The following is a 20,966-nucleotide window of genomic DNA, read 5'->3' as shown; positions in this document are numbered from 1 at the left end:
ATGTACAGAGACATAAATATCTAGGGTTAACAATAACATCAGATCTAAGGTGGGACGCGCATATTGATAATGTTACTTCTTCTGCCATGCAAAAACTATTTTTTCTTCGCATATCGCTCCATCTGGCACCCACATCAACAAAACTACTAGCCTACAAAGCAATCATTTGGCCGATACTTGAATATGGAAATGCTGTATGGTTTGCTAACGCCGTGGCTAACATAAATAAAATAGAAAAGATACAAAGGAAGGCCCTAAGATACATACACAACAAATTTAATCTTGCAGATTCACCGACTACCTTTCTAGCTGTTTCCGGGCTTCCCACGCTCGAAACACGGGCGAAGAAGGCGCGTTTAAAATTTCTTTATCAACTCTTACAAAATTATTACAAAATAGACGTTTCGAAGTACGTTGAAGATTCGCAAACAAGAGCTACTCGGCAAACATACAAATACTGCATTAGAACATAAATGTAACAATGGTGCGTTTAAATACTCATTTTTTTCAGTTGCCATCCACGAATGGAATTTGTTAACGCCTTTCACTCCTAATGCCGAGTCACTGTGAGATTTTGTATCAAGAATTGAAACTGACGTCCCGTAGCGTCTTGATATGTCGTTGCTTTTCTGTGACATGCAAACCAGCATGCACTTGTACTTAGTGTAGATAGTTGCACAAATAGTGCATAATGTTAAATTACCATTGTTATTGTTTTCATGAAAATTAGCATGTACTTGTAGCACTTTGTCTATGGTGTGCATAATTGCTGCTGTTTGTTAACTTCAAATTTGGTGATTTTAATATTACCTATTATTTACCAATTTACCTATTTACGATCCTTAAAGTGTTAAGTGTTCTTTGTGACTGTATATTGTAGTTCCCACCTGCTATGGTCTCTGTGGAGACTGGCAGTATTGTAAATAATAAAACGAAATCGGTCAAACAAAATTTTTAAAAACTAAAAGCAGCAAAATTGAGACAAGATTATGGAAAATCTCAAAACGTACACCGCATGGCATTTCCACAATAATGTATATTTCTCGAAAGTTTCACATGTAATCATTCTGGTTGAACGAAATTTTGAAAAAAAAACTAAGAAATAGGAAAAATATAAAAGAATTACGGTAAATGACGAACCGTGTAACGCCCTGCATTTCCACAATTATGCAGATTTCGCAAAAGTTCGAAATGTAATCGTTAGAATAACGTAAATGGAGATAATTGGTGGAGCAATATTTTTAAAAACTAAAAGATAAGAAAAGAATATTAAAAAAGTACAAAAAATGGCAAAACTTATAGCGCATGGCATTTCCACAATATTGAAGATTTCGCTAATGTTTCATCCGTGATTGTTATAACAGCGTAGTTGGAGATAATTGGTCGGACAGGATCTAGAAAAAAACCTAAAAATTCGCTGAAAAAAAACTCACACTCAAAACTGGCGGCAGAAGCATGCTACGCATTAGTAGATAATTCTCTGAGTTTCTCCAGAATTTTTTTGAGTGCGATTTAGTGAAAGTCTGGAAAATGGAAGTGTTAAACCCGAAGACCCCAGAATTAGATCTCGCTGATCTTGAGGCGACATGCTGGACAGGGCTGCAGCCTGCCATGGATCCATGTAACTGGAGTATGTGATGTTTTCTTTGTTCACTCGTGAGCATATCATTAGATATGACGCCATTGCGTAGGAAGGAGTGGGTGTTCTGCCGAATCTACCGCAGTTTTAAGTTAATGTCAGACGTTTTCCACCAAAGAGCTTCGGTTATATTGATTTGTGGATATATGTGTTGGCTTGTATCCTGCACAGAGTTTCCGCTTCTTAGACGTTGACATCCCCTTATGGCACGGGGAAGGATGGTGTTAATGTAGGCGTAGAATCAGGAGATGATCCAATTTTTTATCCCGGAGAGAACTGCTGGTAGTCTTGGTCAACACGGAGTACGGTATGCGAGTCCGCGTGGCCAGCTGTCTTGCTTTTCCAGACCCTTATGTTCTGGTGTAATGTGATCTTATCTTTCATCATTGGGGTTTGGGGAATATTTCTCAGACGTTTAGGCACTCTGTTAGCAGCCAAAACACTAATGAACTTTTGAGCGTGTGTAATGATGGTAAAGCATCTGTTCGACTCTTCCGCTAGGCGGATCGCCACAAGGATGGGTCAGTTTTCCTCTTTTTTTCGTTTCTTGGCGTAGGAGGGTAATGACGTCACCGCGGTTGTCACAGTAGTCCACTACGGCAGTTGTTGTCTTCGTACTTTCGAACATCACAGCTTCGGCGTATATTGTGTTTTTATCGTTTTGCAACTTTCCTCTAAGTAATTTAATACTGGCTGGTATCCTGTCACTGCATAATTTCGAATCTGTGTTTTGCGCTAGGGGGAGGGCTTTTGTGGAAAGGCGCTTGATCGGCGATATATCCACCATGGCGCCAATATGTTTTTTTTCCCTAATGTAATCCATATGATTCCACATGATATATTACATATGATTACTGGTAGTAACATTGCTTTTTCAAAGATCAGACGTTCTTTTCGCGTTAGGAGAGGAACTCTGTGATTTCTACAAAAGTAAGATAAGAGACAATCTAAAGACTTATGTGAACATTGAGAGGTTTTAGAGCTGCTGCCCTATATGCTGTTCTGGTGTGCCGCCTTCTTCAGCGCGTATAGGCTTCAGGTACGGCAGGCTGCACGATACCTGGGTAATATTCAGTGCCTGCACAAATTTAGTCCTTTCTTTCTTTCCCGCTCTTCCCATGTACAGGTGGTTTAGAATGGGGTCCGTATTGCCAAATGTTTCCGGTATTTTAGCGATTGTGATATCGGCTCTCCCGCTTCTCTGTAGGGTCATGCCAATAATTCTCTGAGATCACATGTTGACCTATTTTTAAGTTTTTTTTTAATTCGCCGCGTGGCGCCATTCCTAGTTTGCCAGACTAAGCTTGCTCCGGTGACAGGGCCGCGAAAAATTAGAAAAGCGACTTTAAAATACGTAAAATTAGACGCCATATGCTCGGTTTTATTTCGTATTGGAACATACTTGGTTTGTTTCTGGATATAAGACAGGCTTTTCTTGGTTTCTTAGAGCGTGGCGTTATTCTTGCGGCCCCCTTTTTAGCTAGGTGACACAATGTTAGCGCCGGCCTCCGTTTCGGTCACCGGTGGAGGCGCTTGGTGGTGGCGTATGTTGTGAGCACGGCTGGCGTCAATGTCTGGCGAACATGACACTACACTCTGCGCGGTGGAAATGAGAAAGGACATCACTGCGCAGGCGCGGAGCTTGCTGAAATCACGTATATTTTTTTTGGTCGCTGCCGTAGTACCATTGTACTTCTTTCCCCAATCTGCAACTGCTGGTACTCACAGTAAGCCCTCATATCTGGCCACCTCAGCTACAGCTCCTGTTAGCACCGATGACGAACTTCCGTGGACGCTTGATGAGCACGGGAGGTAGCGCAAGGCTGACAGGCCACGGCAAAGTTGAAAAATAAACCTAATAACGATATCGCATTAAAATAAGATCACGTGATCCTTGTAGCAAACGAAACGGCAAAAGGTGGAAATGCCAGAGTGGAAAGTTTCATTGTGCGCAAGCATTCGTTCCAGGGATTTATCTCCGCGCATAACCTCTGAGTATGTTTGCATTGGAAGCTGACGTATGACTCCCTCCAATGTATGTTCAACTACATATCGACAAGACAAGGCTCTAGAGTATTCTAATCAAGATTATATAAAGGGATTATTGATAAAGCGCTCTAGACGTTTTTGTAAATGCTTATATGGTCTATATAGAGCGCATATTGCCGCGAACCATGCGTTGGTTTTGTTTATGTTTTGTTTTGCCGACCGGCTACGCTTTGCTGTGTTATCTGTGTTATCCGTGGGCCAATGGAAGCACGTGTTCCATTCTTTATTTTTCATGCCGCACGTGTTATCCCCTTTTATAGGGAGAGCGTTTCGAATTAAAGTCACCAACCCAAAATAATCTTCTTTGATCTGTAGTGTTCTCAGGATGTAATTCGACGGTTCGAGAAACACGCGCGCCGAGGGATAAACTACCACAGAGTAGACGCCGCGGTATTTGATTCACCGCATTTCGCCTGCGCATGTCACTTTGTTGACTGCTGCTTCGCCACTTGTGTATTTTTTGAGTTGTTAGGGGAGCATAAGTTCGTTCCGATAAACTTGTTTTTCCTTCAAGAGAACTGCGTCATCTTTGGCTTCGTGACAATATGAAGCACGCATGGAGCGCACCGTGTCCCGACTTTATGAAGAATTTGTGCTTGTTAGTCGTTGTATTGAACCAGGTTGCTTACACCGTTTTGAAGGTGGCGTGCCGAATTCTCTTAAATGTTTCCTTCACACCCATGAAGTCATACTGTGTAAATCGGCCATTTCGCGATTGCTTTCCATAGGGCGCTTAAGGGACGGTCCTTATGTTACGGCGCTGCGCAGATCACCGCTTACGGGCACCGGTTCGTGAGGCTGGACAACTACAACAAGTTGGACCTGGTTCTGGTGGCGATGTGCATCTCTCTGTTCGTCGTACAGTTCAGCGTCTACTTTTTTCTGCCCGAACCGAAACCGTACCAGACCATCACCGCGGCCATCTTCATCCTCGCCATGTCAATACGGATTGTTCACGCCGTCAAGTACATCCAGGTATGGCCGCAGAAAAAAAAAATGGCGCGTATTTGCTGTTAGTATGCCGTCCGGGCCCCGTACGTAAATGACTCTCTTCTCTTTACCGCTCTCACTCTCTTACGCTCCCGTCTCGCTCCTGCCTCAATAAACACGGCGGAGATTTACTCAGCTCAATTCAATTCTAGCGTGTTCTACTGCTCGCGCCCCATCTACTAGAACCTTTCCTTACTGCTGGACTTCTTGGAATGCCACATTGAGGGCTAGTGTCGCGCACTAGCGCTTGTTTTATTTTTGAGTCTAAACATCTTTTTCATTTGCTATCAGAATAATCAAGCAGCCATTTATTTTTAATAAGAATAGCACTGCAAATGTCACTTATCTATTTATGTCGTGTCTCAGACACGCCTAATGTTTTCTTTGCTCGACAGACAGTGTTGAGAAGTATGAACTCTGCCGCCAGATTTATAGTTTGGAAATGTTTTGTGTATATAGACGCCAGTTTAAGCTTTCCTTGAACTTTTGGCGGGGCAGCTGAATTGAGGGACAGAGACACGACAACTTTGTGTCTTATCTCTATACACCTAAAACTGCAAAACCTGCGGCTATGAAATTTTTCGGCAGTGCATTTAATCATTCGGAACAGAAAGGGTTTTGCAGCAGCACCCGACTTGGCCCACGTACGTTTTCCCAGAGGTCAGCGGTAACATTTAAAGAAAATGACTCCTTCTCTGCAACTTGCCCAGCTATCTTTAATTCTAACGTTTCTTGCTCTCATTTGCTCCCCGAACGGACAAGAAACCTGCCTTGCGTGATGCCTGCAGCTGGTGGAGAACTGGGTGCTGGACATCTTGCACCGGTACCTGGACAAGACCATTTACGCGGCCTACGAGACCTCCCTGGCGATCATCACCGGCGAGGAGGAGGTGCAGCAGAACGCATCCAGGTACGTGCTCAACTCCAGGCTGGCCCTCGAGACGCGCAACCGGGCCACCAACAACCGGCTGATCGTGCTGAAGAACCTGGTGGAGATCCAGTCTCGGTTCCCGGGCATCGCGGTGGCCTTCAAGAGCCGTCAGGCGGGCCAGACCATCCTGAACGACGTTTCCGCGCACCTGGCAGAGATGCAGCGCGACGGCTTCTTTACCGAGGAGCAGCACCGCGAGCTTTTCCAGATGCTCAAGGACCAGATGATGGGCATCATCTGCGCGCCCAACAGCCTGCCGGCCAGCTACAAGCCCATCGCCGTGCTCCGGGTCATCCCGTGGATTGGCTCCGACAGCGTGCGCCAGTTCCTCGCGGTGTGTGGCGCTGCGAGTGCGCCGATTCTAGAGTTCCTGTATACAGCTCCCCTAGGGGAGCAGAGTTGCGCGTCCATCCGCCGTATTGAGTTCCAGGTCGTGCGGGAAAGCCACCCTTCTCGTATGTGGGTCGCCGCGGCAGCGGCAGCGGCGAGGAGGAGTGGCGAGGAGCGGCCGGGCAAAAATTACATAATCTTCCCGTGGGGAACCCTGATGAGGATGCGGAGCATCGTGGCGGTTCCGTGTGGTTCCATTGTGTTGCCGTTATGTTCAGTGACCTGGTTTTTACTAGCGCCAGAGGGAATTCCGCTTCCGGGTCCACACCGGTGGCAAAGGCACGCAAGTGCTGTTGTGTTACGGTGAGTAGGCGGTGGTTCTCGAGGCGCCGAAACTCGTCCATCATGTTCTTGTCGATGTTGTCTCTGTGGTAGAATCGGTAGTCTCCGTCAGCTTTGGTGAGGTAAAGGTTGTTGACATTGGTGCACCGGCTGAGAGCAATGTACACGCCCTCCTCTTCGCAGCTTTGTCTTCTCGTTCTTCTTTTTCTTCGGCGGTTCCCCTACGGGAAGATGACGACGGTGGTTGAACGCGAACCTATCTCGTGATGGATTCTTTGGTTGGCCAATCCCTAGGGGCATCCTGCCACAATCAGCATCAGAGGCGCTGCGGACGGGGCTGGTTGAGCTGCAAGGCGCGTGGCGCTTCCCGCCACAGCTTTCCCACGGGAAATTCAGCATCCCCCTCTAAAGTTTTCAGTTCGTCGTTTCCGTTGACGTTCAGCTTCGCGTGCCTTCGTTGTATCAGTAGCTTCTTGACGTAGTTTGAATGAGTCAAGGACATAAGGCTCGTTCGTAGCACTTGCTCCTGTCCCGGATTTGTAGCGTAGTGGGAAGAGCACCGCGTACCTCCCGTTGCGGCCAGAGAGTCGTGGGATCGAAACCGGGCGCCGCTAGCTATTTCTTTTTTATATAGTGTAGTATCGCGAAGCTGTGGGTGTAAGGAGGAGAGTTGCGCATGCGCAGTGTGAGTGTGGACGGCGCCGCCATCAACGACGGAGGACCAGGAGAGCCCAAGAAATGCTCCGCATTTAGAAACTGGCGCATGATACTCGGCTGCTTATCAGCTGAGCCGCCGCCGCTGCCACCGCTTCCACAACCGCCGATGCCCAGTTGAGCAGAACTGACTGAATACGGTGTCTTGTGAGCAGCACTGAAAGCGGGCTTTCCTGTCGAACTGGAACCCGCGGCATGTGGCAATCAGACGCGCAATTCTTGCGCTATACAGGTACTCTAGCCGATTCGTAATGCGGAGCGCTCTATGGCCGCGCCTTGTCGTCGTAGCTCGCCCGGTGGACGCAAGTAGAGCCGGCGTTCCGTCGTAGCCGCTGTCGTCGCGGCGTAATCCAGAGAGAGAGAGAGAGAGAGAAATGACCTTTATTGATTCGTCCTGCGAGAAAGGTGCGGGTCGCAGGGCTTCGCCGCACCTCGTCTAACTACCTGCGCTAGGTAGCGGGCGGAGCCCGAGGCGTCGTGTCCGGCCGGCCGCGCGGGTTACTCGGATCGCCCGCGCCGTCGCCGTCCGCTCGACCCCCGCGGGGGCCGGGATGCGAGGGGCGCTGGCTTTCCTTTCGCCGTTGCAGCGCCAGAGGTTTCTAAAGCCAAGCGGTTTATATAACCATAAGCGTTCGAAACTCGTGAATCGCTGGCGCTTGTCATACATCTCCCCGTTGTTTAGCGCAAAGAAAACTGTAGGTGCATTTGAGGCAAAATATACCTAATTAACCGGCAGCGCCCGCGTTCATTTAGTTAGGAAGGCTCGTTGGAATAGTTTTTTAGGCGAAAAAAAGTGGCAGTGCAACGCCGGCATGTGCGGGAGGATAAGCAAGCACAAAAAGCGCAGAACTCCCGCTGGCGCAGTTAAGGCAGGGGGCGCGCGAGCAGTGCGAAAGGCGGGAAATTTGAATTGCATTGGGTGGTAGCAGTGAGCAGATAACGGAGCTGCAGCCCAGTATGGCGAATAACTGCTCTATACTTCTGACAGCTTTCAGATTGAGTGGAACGGCGTTTATTTTTAATCTGGAGCACACTTTGACTGCTATAATCCCGGTTTCAGAGGCGTGACTGTTTCTGGCTTTCTGGCCTGTTATCACAAGTGCGCTCAAACTCGTCATAAAAAGCGGCCGCCTTTAGCTTAGCACCGAAAGCACGCACTCCCGCAGATCTTCACAGGAAAGGTCCAGGTATCATTATCTATGCCTCTCAGTGGATACCGAGTAATTCTCCCAAGCCAAAAAATGCTGCGGATATAAAGATGCTCATCGAAGGTGAATTCTGCCTGTAATTCTCCCGTTATATATCTGAAAGAAGTACAGGTGTCACTCAACGCAAGGGCGTACATTGTGTGTGGTTATGCGGGAGAGCAAAAAAAAAAAAAAACGCTGCTTTACAAGAGATTTGTTTTTATATAAAACCGAAGTCGCTGCAGTAGGTGCCGCATACACAAACTTCAACTTGTTTGCTTGATAATTGTTTTGTTGTAGCTGCATTGCAAAATGGCCCAAAAAGCCTCGTGGCTCAAAATGGCTCAAAAAGCCGCATCACTCGAGGGTAAGATAGTTATCGGTTATCTCCGTTCCATTACAAATCGAACGGCCGGCGGGTGCCAGGAAGTCAAAGCGTGCGGAGGAATGTTGATCAGCGTCGGTGGTCAAAATAGTTGCACCCCAGTTGGATACAGTGCTCGGCACGCTAAAAATTTGATTTTTTTCTGATTAGAACAGCATCTGGCCGGCATAGTTTATTATTCGGCCTCAACAGAAGCCTGATCTCTTGACTTCGGAAATTGTTTCAACTGATTCGACAACTTGTAGTTGCACGAATTGGTCTTTAAATAAGGGGTTCCGGGGATTCGGGTACCCAGCAAGTGACAGGACTGAAAAGAAAGGAGCAGGCTAGCCGGTGTCAGAAAAGCAATCCGGTGTGTGTTTTGCGTGATAGTTCGAAGTGGATATTCTGTGATGAGTTCGAAACCGGTTCTGTGTTTAACATATGATACTGGTGATGTTGATGCTCGTTCTCCCTTGGTGTGGCAGAGAAGGGGGTCCTCAGTAGCAGAACGTTCAGGGGTTATTCATCGCTGCACGTGAGTAGGGTCAGCGCATTTCCGCTGTTAAGGCGCTATGTGGATGTGCATAAGCAGTGGTCTTATTTAATGCAACGAACCGATAAATCACTTGATGATTGGTCAGAGTTCTTTTTCATTGCCTTTGGCTGCACATCGTCTGTACCCAGTCTTGTCAGCTGCATTTACCCGTCGGACCCGTGCGCATACTGTTTCAGTTTTATTTCGTGTTTGTGGGCCTGTTTTGTAAGGCGCTTGTCATCATGATGATGAATCCCACCTTCCTCAGCTTCGTCAGCCGCATGCACACATCTCCCGCTGCTCTGCATCTGGCCATCTCTGGTCCCCACAGAGGTGCCCTCTGGGAACTAGTCTGAGGTGTCTCACATTTATTGTCGGTAGGCACCTCGACGACACCCGCATGGAACCATGACAAGATTAGCTGCCGATCAACATGCCCACTTGCTAGTTGCGTCATGGCAGCATGACTGGGAATCAGAATGCCAGTGCGAGCAACGCGAGACTGTTGGCAATGTTGCAAGGCGATAACGCCAGGGCTGTTTAATAAATATGGTATGGTGAGTGAAGGTGAGCGCCGTCATGGCGGTGGCAGGTGTCTACAACAACCACAAACAAACATTTATTGAAAGGCATGGCTCAGTGGCCGCATGGGGAAGGGGAGGGAGGGGAGATGAAGACCTCAATAGTGTCCCCACATAGAGGAGTCAAGAACGAACCGCCACAGTGCGGATAAAGTCTGTTTGATGAGGCCCTTCGGACGGATCCAGTCCTCGTAAGAGAGTACCCAGGCAGGCCGATGTCTCACGTGGGCATACCAGACCTATGCAGACCCATACAAGGTGATAGATGGTTGGCTTCAGCGACTGCCCACATGCGCAGCAGGCGTACGAAGGGTCGGATGTGCGTACCGCCACAGATGAAAAGTCTTCGGAAGCTGTTGCCATAGAATAGGCGCGCCTCATTGTTCTAGTTGAGGTGTGCCTCCACATGGCCATGACGTCATGAGTTAAAGCGTATCCTGAGCGCGCACGGTTAAGGAAGACATGTGCTGCGCGGGGAAGCCCAGAAGGCACTGGGTTCGGGTTGATGGGCACTGTTGAAAGGATATCCTGACGGCGGCGCTGTTGGCGGCAGGTGCCTTTATATTGCACTGAAATACATTAAAAAGTACAAAGTACCATGTAAGGTACAAGCTTGTCGAAATTTCGGTAAAGAATCATTGGGTGACATTTTATTTATTATTTATTTTAACATACTTGCAATCCCACTTGGGATTTTTGCAGGATTTTTGAAATGTGATGAAAGAATAAACTGACCAACTGTCTCTTTCTCGATCCAGATGCAACTCAGGCCCATGGCTTTTGCGGCCGGCGATACCATCGTCGAACGAGGCTTTGAAAGCCCTGTTATAATTACGTACTCGGGCATTGTGAAGGTGAGTTAACCGCTTACGCTGCCTGTCTTGCGGTTTGTTAAGTACCAATGGCCCCCCTTATAGTATAGCGGAAATCACGTTTCTTTATCTTAATTTGTATATTCCCGAATTAGGCATACAAGTTACTGAGTTGAAGCGCTGGTTCCGCTGAGTAATGTCATCCTAACTCACGCAGCTTGCAACGCTTCGGCGTATACAATTTTCCGGTCTATTTCATGCATGTGTAATTTTAAAAGAAAGCCAACTCGCGATACCACAAAAAAATAGCGTGTATTGCATGTTAAAAAAAAAAAAAACATCGATGTAGTGCCTCGGCCAGTGGACTACCCCTCTACCAGTGTTGAAAGTAGACGGCCTATTTAATATTTCCGCTCTTCTTCTTCCTTCGCTTCCAGTCTGCGGCCGTCGGTTTGGTTGTGGATTGACCGGTGACCTTGCTCTCAGTTTTTGCTTCGCAATGTTGCACGCCTTTACACTCGGCCACATTGCGAAAAGGCGCGCCACCGAGCTGTTTGCGTGGTGGGCCCCTGGCTCTGGCTTGTTGGTTGGCCCACGAACAGCTGTAGAACCAGTTGTAAATTTTCTGGCAGTGGGCATTTACCGTGGCTCTGTACAAATACTAATTTCTGGTTTGCGCCAGGACCACGCGTTCTGTTGACAAGATAATCATGGCCACTTCAGGAAAGGTTGTCTTGCGCACCGAAGACGAGCGGGATGCTGTCTTTGCTGTCGGTTGTCGTTATACCGGTCTTTTCGCATTGGTTGACCTTGTCGTTCTTCTTCGACCACAGTCGCTGAAACATTCTTCTCAGCGACACGAGCATCCTTGTGTTCTTTAGATCTTCCGTCGTCTGGACGTTTGACGCTAACTGGTTGTTGACTTTCCCTGGCATGCCTTTGCGTTCAGCTCCATCAGGTTGAGCTTAGACGATGGCTTATTCTTTAGCAGATACTTGACAGACGTTGGCGGGTGAGTAGTTGGAAGCACTGGACCCGACAGCCTTATCGCGTTCCGGTAAGGACAAGAAGAGCTCATTGCGGTAGTCGGAGTCACACGTTGTGGTGAAGGGAACGTGGCCTTCCACTGCCATCTCGAAGGGGCCGGTGGGCTTCGGTGAGCTTCCGGGACTCACGCTATCCTTGGTCCAGTTTCCGGGCGTCGTGATGTCCGGACGCGTCGTGATATCCGTGAGCGCGTACACGTCTGGCCGCTGCGCCGGCGGACTTAGCCACCTAATGAGAGAGAACCGAAAGGTTAGCACTGCCCCTCTAGTTAACGATGTCGATTGCCTCCATCAGTTTTTGCTTGCCTTCCGGCCGGCAGGGGTCGAACGACGGTGGTGGCCAGCTCTCCGGAGACGCTTTCTGCAGAGCTGCGCTTTCTGCGTAGGTGGATAAATAGGTGGGTAGGTGGGTAGTAAAATAACTGTTGAGATTAGCGTGAATTTTACCGAATGTTCAGTGGCCGATGTATTGCGATTATTTTTTCGGCACAGCGCTGTGCAGGTGACCTTTGTACTCCCCCGTCATGCTGTGTACATGAACTGTTATTTATTGTTCACACGCGGTTATCTAACAACTCAAGCGTTTGCGAGAATTCGACGTTGACTTGTCCCTCACACTTATTGTTACCTAAGTAGGATCAAATTTTTGCGGCTGTTTGCTTCTGTGACATGTGAAGAGCGCACTCGTGATGCGCAGCTACCGTTAGTAAACACTGCACTGACGGTAACCTGTGCTCACTGTTCGTCAGTAATCGTGTTGGTGTATATAGGACAAAATTGCGGCAGCGCACGAAGGTCACATTGTTGAAATATGTTAGTTGTTACTACCCAACTGGTGTGATGTCGCTTTACCAAAACAGCTTCTCCTGAATTCTTTCAGGACGTCAAGTGATAGAAACGAATGAACTAAAACGCGGCTCAGGCCTAAACACGCCATGACTCAATATCTCGAACTTATTTTACATACAGGGCCGGGCGTGTAATAGGGAGAAATGACAACTAGTGAACCACAAGAATAACAGAATGAATACCTGAAGGCGAAATTAGAAGTAGGGGAAGTCGGTTGAGGCGATCTACCGATAAGAAAATTTAGTGGTAAAGTCGAGTTCGTACATCGTTCGATAGGAATGATGGGAAGCTTATGGGGAAACCTGCAGTGTATTCTGCAGGAGCATAGAATAACGACGAAAAAAAAAACGGCGTGGTAGAACTTGCCGCCGTCTAAGCTGGCTGGAATTTCACGTGCTCGGTTATTGGGGCTATAGAGCCTGAGCCCGAAGTCCTACCGAAACACTGTTGGTTCTTCATGCCCTTGCAGAACTGAATGTTCCCTGTAAAAAATTGGCCGCGTCTCTGCTCCTTTCGTTGCAAATGTCGTCAAAGGACGATAGTCCCAAGGAAATGCCCACCTTTGCTTTCCCGCTCACCTCTCATGCTGTTCCATGTTCCGTCGCGCTCATCCCAAGTTAAACCCACTAAAGGTTTGCTCAAGGCGATTTGAATTTACCGCGTTCCACTGCTACAGGCCGGGTTCCTCTATGCCAGCGCTGTAGTACGGCGGAGACACGCGTGAATCGAGGTGGCCGACTTCAAGGTTTATAGAACCGCGTTGCTGTGCCCCACGTGCGTTCCAAGCAAAACGTGAGACATAGCTAGTGGAACCTTTCATTGCTGTTGCCGCGTGATTTCTCATATGCCGCCAGGAGGTGGCGCGGGCAACAGCAGGCGGCGGTTTTTTGCAGTAGATGTATAACACATTTGCTGTCTAAACACCAAGCATCCATGAATGTTTTAATAAAGGAACACTGTAAATATCCCTTGTGTACTAATTTCCTGTCTTATATTTGCGTAATGTCTTGTTCTTGTTCAACTAAGTCGACAAGTATGAACATATATAAACCGGGCTTAGACATTTACATTTGGTTGTGAATATATGACTATTGCGCAGTATTCATTTTACTTTGGGCCAGGTGGCTGAATCGAGTCACAGGCAGACAGACAGACCAAAATTTCTGGGTTTAAGTTGCCCAAGAAAGACCATCGTCTTTATATTTTTTTCCCTCGCTACGCGCGGCGTAGATCGAGGGCGCCGTGGACTACCGCGAGGACGGCGCACTTCCCAACTCTTCGTCGTCCCTGTTTTTCTTCGGCGATGAGCGCTTCGAGGACTACCTGGGCGCGCCCGTCACGTTGGGCGCACTTGGACTCATCACCGACGAGCCCACTGTCACGAGGGTCACCGCCGTGACGGCCGTTAATGTAAGCCGGACGGAACGTCTAGGCGAAGGCGCTGGGCTAGTACCGAGTATTTAGGATTCAAAACATCGTTTGATTGCGAAACGTATGAGAGGAAACACTAATGTGTTTCTGTCATTTCTGGAAGCATTCCTGAGGCCCTTTACAAAGACAGAATACAACTTTGTTCATATTGAGAGAACTAGCCTTTGATAGCTTAGCTCTATTGCAGTCAGAAAATACGTTTCACAGCAAAGCTGTCTATCTCTGCCCCCCCCCCCCTTCTTCCCCCAATGTGTTCCTGGTAAAGATTATGTTTGCAGATTATCTTTGACGGTTAGGTAGGCCTAGTGTCACTACATAGAGGAGTGCTTGCCCAAGACGCCGAGCGCATGCGCTAGGCAGCACTCAGCATTTGCCGCCGGAGAAGCCGAGCGTACTTTCCGTAGATAAGGTGTTAGAGTACCGCCACTGAAGTACGCAAGTCAGCAACAGCGGGCATTTGGGCGTTTATCAGTGTTGCGAGATTGCCGCATCTACGGCCTCGCCGTTAACTTTGACCGAGTCGTTTGTTAAGAAGACTACCGAAGATGCGGCAAAACGGCATCTTTGAATCAACTTCTGCGGCTGAAATATTTTAGCTTTTGCACGAGTTATCCTTGATTCGCATTCGGAACGACATCAGTCGCGCGCAGCCGCAAAGCAAGGAGGACAAGCTAAGCCTACCAGAGCTGACGGACTAAAACGCATACACAACAAAACGGCGGCGCCCATGAGGCGCAGTGTAAACAAATGTCACGTAATGCGAACTGACCAATGATCATGGCGGCGGCACGGAACAATAAGAGAAAAGAGTGCCGATACGCTGTACCTTTATCTTATGCTAGCCGAGCGCAAGCGATAAGCCCGCCGAGACGACGAGAAGAATTTCACACCTTCCTCCGTCACCATTTGGAGTGGTTTACAACAATTTTGCTGGAAGAACACAAAAATGCAAGAAATATTGCAATCCTCTCAAATTTCGCGATACCGTAAGTGATGTGGCGGAAATGACGTAATATGGGCCAGCAATAAATTATTTTTATCAATGTTTTAACGGCACGTCCGCACTCAAGTGATACGATGAAGCGGAACTTGACGACCCACTAAAATTTTCCTGTCATGGCTCTTGGCGGCGGCCTTGGTACAGAATTCTTGGGATGTCATATAAAAAGGCTGGAAAGTGGTTGGGGAGTCGCCAGCTTGATATGGCGTTTTAATATCTCCATTATTTGTTTGAAGTTTGTGATAAAATTGGTATTCTTGCTATTACGACGAAGAAGTCTTCTTAATTAGAACTAAACGTATTTTGTCTTAATGGCCTGATCAACCATTCCGGCGGCTGCGGTTGCCCCAGGCGTACGTGATCCCCCGGGAGCGAGTCACGGAGGCCATACTGATTTTCACCAGGCCTCCCAGTTTCCTGTACCAGATATGGTACTACATCGCCAACATTTTCGGCATCCTCATTTTGCAGACTCAACCCAAATACCAGGTGAGCTTTGAAGTCGCGGGTATCCTGCAAGGAAACACTATACGCGCTGCTGCCATGCCCGCTCTGTCTGACCGTCTCAACACTACGAAGAAATTTGTACATTTCATCTCGCCGTGTTATCACATTGCTGAGAGTACGGGACAACCCACTTTTTTATCGTCTTTTTCTGTAATTAAAACATAAGGCACTTTTCTCCTGAGGATCATTAGTGCCTGACATTTGGAAAAAAGTGGTAATCAATATTTTGAGAGCATTGATTTTGTGCGGTCGAAATACTTATTTCTACCCTAAATTGCGAAGTTCACAACCGGCCGGTGGAATGATGTGTATACATACATATATATATATATAGCGTTTAACAAAAATAGGGCAATTTTTTTTTGTGTGGGTTAACCGAGCCAAACTCCAAACCGCGCACAACAAAAAGGGGGCGAAGGTTTCACGAACCATCTGTCGTGAGCTGTATGCTGTATACGCTATATTCGTACCCGGTGAGGCTTTCTTCCATATAAAGCGAAGGCACTGGTGTATCGTGAAATAGCCGCAGCCAGAATTCCTAACGGTGCTGGCAGAAGACGTCATTAACTATTAAATAGGCGAATGAAGTTCTGTTATACCTAGTTGTCCCTCAGGTTTTCTCCGGCATGGCGGTAAACCTTTTAGTTTCTGTGCTTCGGTTTCCTGCTGCCGGTTTCCTTGCTTGAATAGCGTGTCTGGTATACCAAAGATTTGATTTTTGGTTTGATTTTTATTTCTTGGCAAAAACCAAGGGGAGGCTGAGACTGAAGGCGAAGGTGGCCGGACAGAGGCCTCAGCCACCCGATTTACAGCGTACATAACAACACGTCTGTTCACAAATTTAAGCATGATAGCACAATCGTAATAGAGAAATAGCACAAAGCAAAGCCATTACTACACTTATCTATTATACAAAGCATAGGTCTCAAATTCACAAAGGGATCACAATGTACACATAAACGCAGTAATTCGTACGCATGAACTTTCATCTGTTACAGTACTATGTCCCAATTACGTATTAATATATTTTTGTTTGTATTGTTTCTAATTTCTACCTTTAGGGGAACATGCAGACATATACTTCGAACCCTTAATTATATATCAGTATTGCGAGCGTTTTGCTTAAGTAACACTTCTTTGACCGGTTTTTAGAAGGTAGGTTCACTGGCGTCGAAGTTTAATTTTTATCCTAATTTATTTAATATTTCAGTTGACTGGTACAGGAAAGATTGCTCACCATAGTTCGTTCTTACTTTTGGAGTGTGCCGTATTGTATGCCTGAGATGGTAGCCAGAAGATTTATTGTTAACTTGATTGTGGGTCTTTTGCTTATAAATGGTGTGCAGAACCTTCATGTAATAGATTTGGTCAGCTCGAAGTATTGAATATTCAGTACATAAAGGACTTGTCCTCAAATCTGCGTAACAGCCACGATAATCCATGTGGATTTCTAAAGATTTTTTTTCTTTCAAAAATCTCGTTTATTAAACACAACTTATGTTGTCAGTAACAAAGCTAATTTATTTCGTGAACTGGCGTAGTTTTGTTATACCTCTTACCACGCGTTCAGTTCACCCCGCAACAGTTTACCAGGGCCTGTAACTTCAACTGCTTCACGCCACGCGACTCGCTCACGTCGCAGACTTGGCCAGTGGAGAAGATAAAGCTGCGCCTCAGTTCGTTCCTGCTGCCGGACCTAGCGAGCGCTCACGATTTCCTGGTGAGTCCGGACATCGAGGACGTACTGCTCGTCCAGGGAACACTGCTTGACGTGAACTCCGGGGTGCTCTACGTCGCGCCCTACTACATTCCGCGTCACATCAAGAGGTTCATCTTCCCCGTAAGTAAACGTGATTTTTTTGGGCACTAGTGAAGTGCTTGAGAAACTGCTGGGTGGTCTTTGCGGAATATTCTGGGGAAGGGTTTGCTATCACCACTGAATGCTCTAGCATTATCTCGAGTTGAAGTAAAACCTTCCTTGATTTTCAGTGCAACATTTGATATTTTCGTACCAGGCTCCAGATGAATAGAAGCTTTCGTGTGGAACTCTACGGGCAAGAAAGTTTGATGGCGAGTCGACAAAAGTGATTGAGAGTTTTAAGGGTTTTTATGTTCATTAATTTAGCATTCAAGGTAAGAGAAATATTGACTTTTTGAAGCAATTTTTTTGCAAGTTCGTTAAGGAATTCCCCGGAGCCTTAATGTCGAGTATGCATAGTATGGATCAGTGTTGAGGAAATCACTGCAGTATCCACAGTGTTGCCTATACCATACGTCCTTTAGGCTTTCAAGCTCCTTAAAGTGGGCGTGGCGTGCTTCAAGCCGCCCAGTGTTGCCCAGGAAAATTTAGGCGATGCATTTAGACTTAAATGTAAACGTCAAACAAAGGATAACGCTATTTATTTATTCTTCAGCTCTTAATCATGGAAGTAGTACCGGGTCCGAACCAAAACAACGCCGGTAATGCACTTTGATCATATCTAAGCATTTTAGGCCTGAAATTTAGCCCACTCGCTTTTCACTGATAAGGCAATATGAAACTAAGGGCATTATCGGGTAGTACGCGTTGTCAGAATTTACCGGGCCACTGCTACACTACGAAGGCATGTAAACTACTCTGTCAGTTCATTTGGCTCCAATTATGCGCCACGTTATTACGAAAATGTCTAGCTACACGACGTTCTAAGAATCTAAATGATCTCAGTGCAGCTTTCAGCGCGGCAATTTCAAAAACAGAATTCATTGTTAATTCCCCCTCGGAATGTCGGCGAATAAGATGATTGATGCACACGAGGCACACACGGGCTATAGTCCTCAGCTCTGTCCTCACCAGCGTGAGCAGAACGTCCCACTACATTTTTTCTCTTCACTACGGAGAAGGCTATGCCTGACGTATCGCCGTCTACCAAGAGGTAGATCCATCCTCCAAGAGATATTGTCGGGTGATTTCACATTGCTACTCATAGGGCTCTGTCTCTCACGGTATGGGAGAGGGATCACGCTCTTCCTCATCACCCCGCACCTTACATTAGGAAGGGTCCCAGAGAAAGGAACAGGTCATGATTATTACGGTATTTGGGCAACGTCTAGAGGAAAACAGATGTACAAGGGCCGTCAGAAGTAATTGAAACATTATCTCGTAAATTTAGATAAATTTATTCTTCCGGAAACAGCCTGGCTGCATTGTTGTGCGTTTGAAGCAGTCCTCGGTAATAGAAAAAGCGTTCTGTAAACTGTTAATGGCTATCGTTAGGCCAGTAAGAGAACTATTTTGTAATATTCACAAACCCTTGTTCCATTTAATTATGACGGCACCTGTAAGCATCCGGCGTGTGCGATAAATACGTTTACGTCGTGACTTGCGAAACAGCGGTTCGATTCTTTTTTTTCTCTCTTTCGTAGGGCGATTTCCAATCGAGGCCGCGGCCGGTGATAGTAATAATTTCGAACAAGCACTACAAATTGCCCCTCGAATTCGACTGGCTCCGCCGGGTCCCGACGGAGGAGGAGCGACTCGCCGAAATGGAGGCCAGTCGCCGGGTAAGGATGCCGACCGTGCGCGACGTGCACTCTCTCTCATGCCTCTCTCGAAATGGAGAACGAATTAAGCGAACTTCAGCGAACCTTCCCAGCGGGGGAACGCTAATGCATTTTCAAAGCCTCAACGCCCATTGTCGCTTCTGTTCAGACGACTACCGAAAAATGTCACGCTGTGTTAGAGTGCTCAGTGGGCGGATTGTTGAGAGCAATGTACAATGTAGCATTCACTTTAGTACACGAAACTTGGGAAATGAACTATTCTATACGTAGCGCATTCATGATGTCTCCACAAAGCTTGACTAGTCTGTGTGAGCCCGTATGACATATGATTGGCGGTGAAATGTAACGTACGACAACGGCGTTACACCAGAATTTTGGTCGGTGTTTAGTTTCAGTGGTACTACTCTGTGTGGCCACGGGAGCTTTTAAATCGGTAAGACATTTACCACGACCCCAGAGGGAAGCAACTATACTTCGGTGCGAATTGACTACTTTTGTAACTTCTTCCCGTTAATTTCAAAGAGAAAATAACCGCACTACGAGGTATGCAGCTTACGGATGTAATCGAGGCGGAAACAATAAGGCAATCGTTTGAGCATCCGGGGTAGAACCAATTATATCTGTACTCTACGCAAATCAGTATTGAATTATTAAGATTCTGCAATCATGTTTGGCGATATAGAGACCACGGACGTGACGTTTGCTCGTGTCGAGTTCAAGCAGTTCTTTATCAGGCTCTCAGCACCAGTGTTCCTTCAATGAATCATGACTGCGAGAAAGAGACTGTCGCGGGGCAATATCTCGATAGACAGGCATTGAGAGATGGCTATGCATAGAGCGACCAATAAATCTTCGTCATTTTATTGGCCAGCGCTCCTTGAATATATCCTTGGCTAAGGAGTAAAATAACAGGGGTAGAAGCCCACACGTAAAACGAGGTGATGCTTCAATTCAAATCTATTTTCGAATAGATCGCTTTAAAGGAGCCATGAAGAGAAAATACAACTTCGCTTAATTTAAAAGAACTAGGATTCAGTATCTCACTCAGCTCCATTAGAGCCTCAAAAGATGGTTTTATACCGAAAAAAAGCAAGAAGTATTTAAAAACTTTCAAATTTAGCGCCGCAGTGACGTGTTAGGAGCAAGAATGACGTCATACGGGCCAACAATAAAACATAATTTTCAGTGCGTTAACTGCACGTTAGCATTCAAGTGATGCGGTCAAATGGAACTAGAGGCCCCATTACAGACGTACAGTCATGTGTCGTCGCGACAGGTCAGTTAGGCGGCCGTCAATCGCACAAACAAGGTTCCGTGACGTCATAGAAAAGTTGCGGGAAATTGGCTAGGGGGTCGCCACGGCTTCACACGTTTTCTTTAATATCTCCGTTATTTGTTCGAAGATTGTGATGATATTGGTATCATTGTTATCGGGACTAAGCAGTGTTTCTAATAGACCCAACTTGTATTTTGTCTTCATGGCTCCTTTAAATATGGGGGAATGTTAATGTTTTTAACTTTTTAGAGATATAGAGCTTCAGCTTTAGTTCTAAATACCTCAATAGTCGAATTTACGAAGGCAGCGGTTTTAATTCACGTGAAATGTTCAATACCATGAACTCGTGCGAAGTCACCAACGACATCAGTGACGTTTTCAAAAATAGATGCAGCGCGAGAAGAAACAATGACACAGAAAGACAATGGGACGAGCGCTGATTTCCAACTGAATTTAATAAGAGAAACCTTGTACCTTTGATATGCACCCTTCATGTTAGCACCAGTAAAATATAAAAAAAATAGAACAAGAACAACTGAAAATACACGTATAATCTATACAGACACCAAATTGCGCCGAGGCAAAGCCTTGTGCCAAGTGTGTGAACGCGCGTTGATATGATGGTGTGCTATCAGAGATTGTGTATTTTCTGTTGTTGTTGTTATTTTTTATATTTTACTGGTGTTCACACGAAATGGGCGTATAAAAGGTGCAAGATTTCTCTTATTAAATTCAGTTGGAAGTCAGCTCTCGTCCCGTCGCCTTTCTGTGTCCTTGTTTCTATTCGCACCATAGCTATTTTTGAAAATGAACTACCAACTCGCCCAACAGTACACTTTG

The 20,966-nt window shown here is 46.6% G+C and overlaps 1 protein-coding gene across 1 annotated transcript in view; it reads left to right on the top strand.

The window, feature by feature from the left end:
• The window catches only part of LOC144178537 (sperm-specific sodium:proton exchanger-like), a 38,628-nt gene that overhangs the window by 15,965 nt on the left and 1,697 nt on the right, over window positions 1–20,966 (top strand). Inside the window, exons 8-14 of the mRNA XM_077706469.1 lie at window positions 4,457–4,663; window positions 5,467–5,943; window positions 10,424–10,519; window positions 13,603–13,782; window positions 15,155–15,292; window positions 16,953–17,150; window positions 18,713–18,850. Of these exons, the coding sequence (XP_077562595.1) occupies window positions 4,457–4,663; window positions 5,467–5,943; window positions 10,424–10,519; window positions 13,603–13,782; window positions 15,155–15,292; window positions 16,953–17,150; window positions 18,713–18,850 (1,434 nt within the window). The remainder of the gene's footprint in view (window positions 1–4,456; window positions 4,664–5,466; window positions 5,944–10,423; window positions 10,520–13,602; window positions 13,783–15,154; window positions 15,293–16,952; window positions 17,151–18,712; window positions 18,851–20,966) is intronic.

Source organism: Haemaphysalis longicornis, unplaced genomic scaffold, assembly GCF_048455015.1.
Source record: "Haemaphysalis longicornis isolate Haplotype H1 unplaced genomic scaffold, Haemaphysalis longicornis Haplotype H1 scaffold_4, whole genome shotgun sequence".
In the NCBI taxonomy this organism is placed as follows: Eukaryota; Metazoa; Arthropoda; class Arachnida; order Ixodida; family Ixodidae; genus Haemaphysalis; species Haemaphysalis longicornis.
Note: the sequence above shows the minus strand (reverse complement) of the source record. Positions and strands in the feature narration are given on the sequence as shown.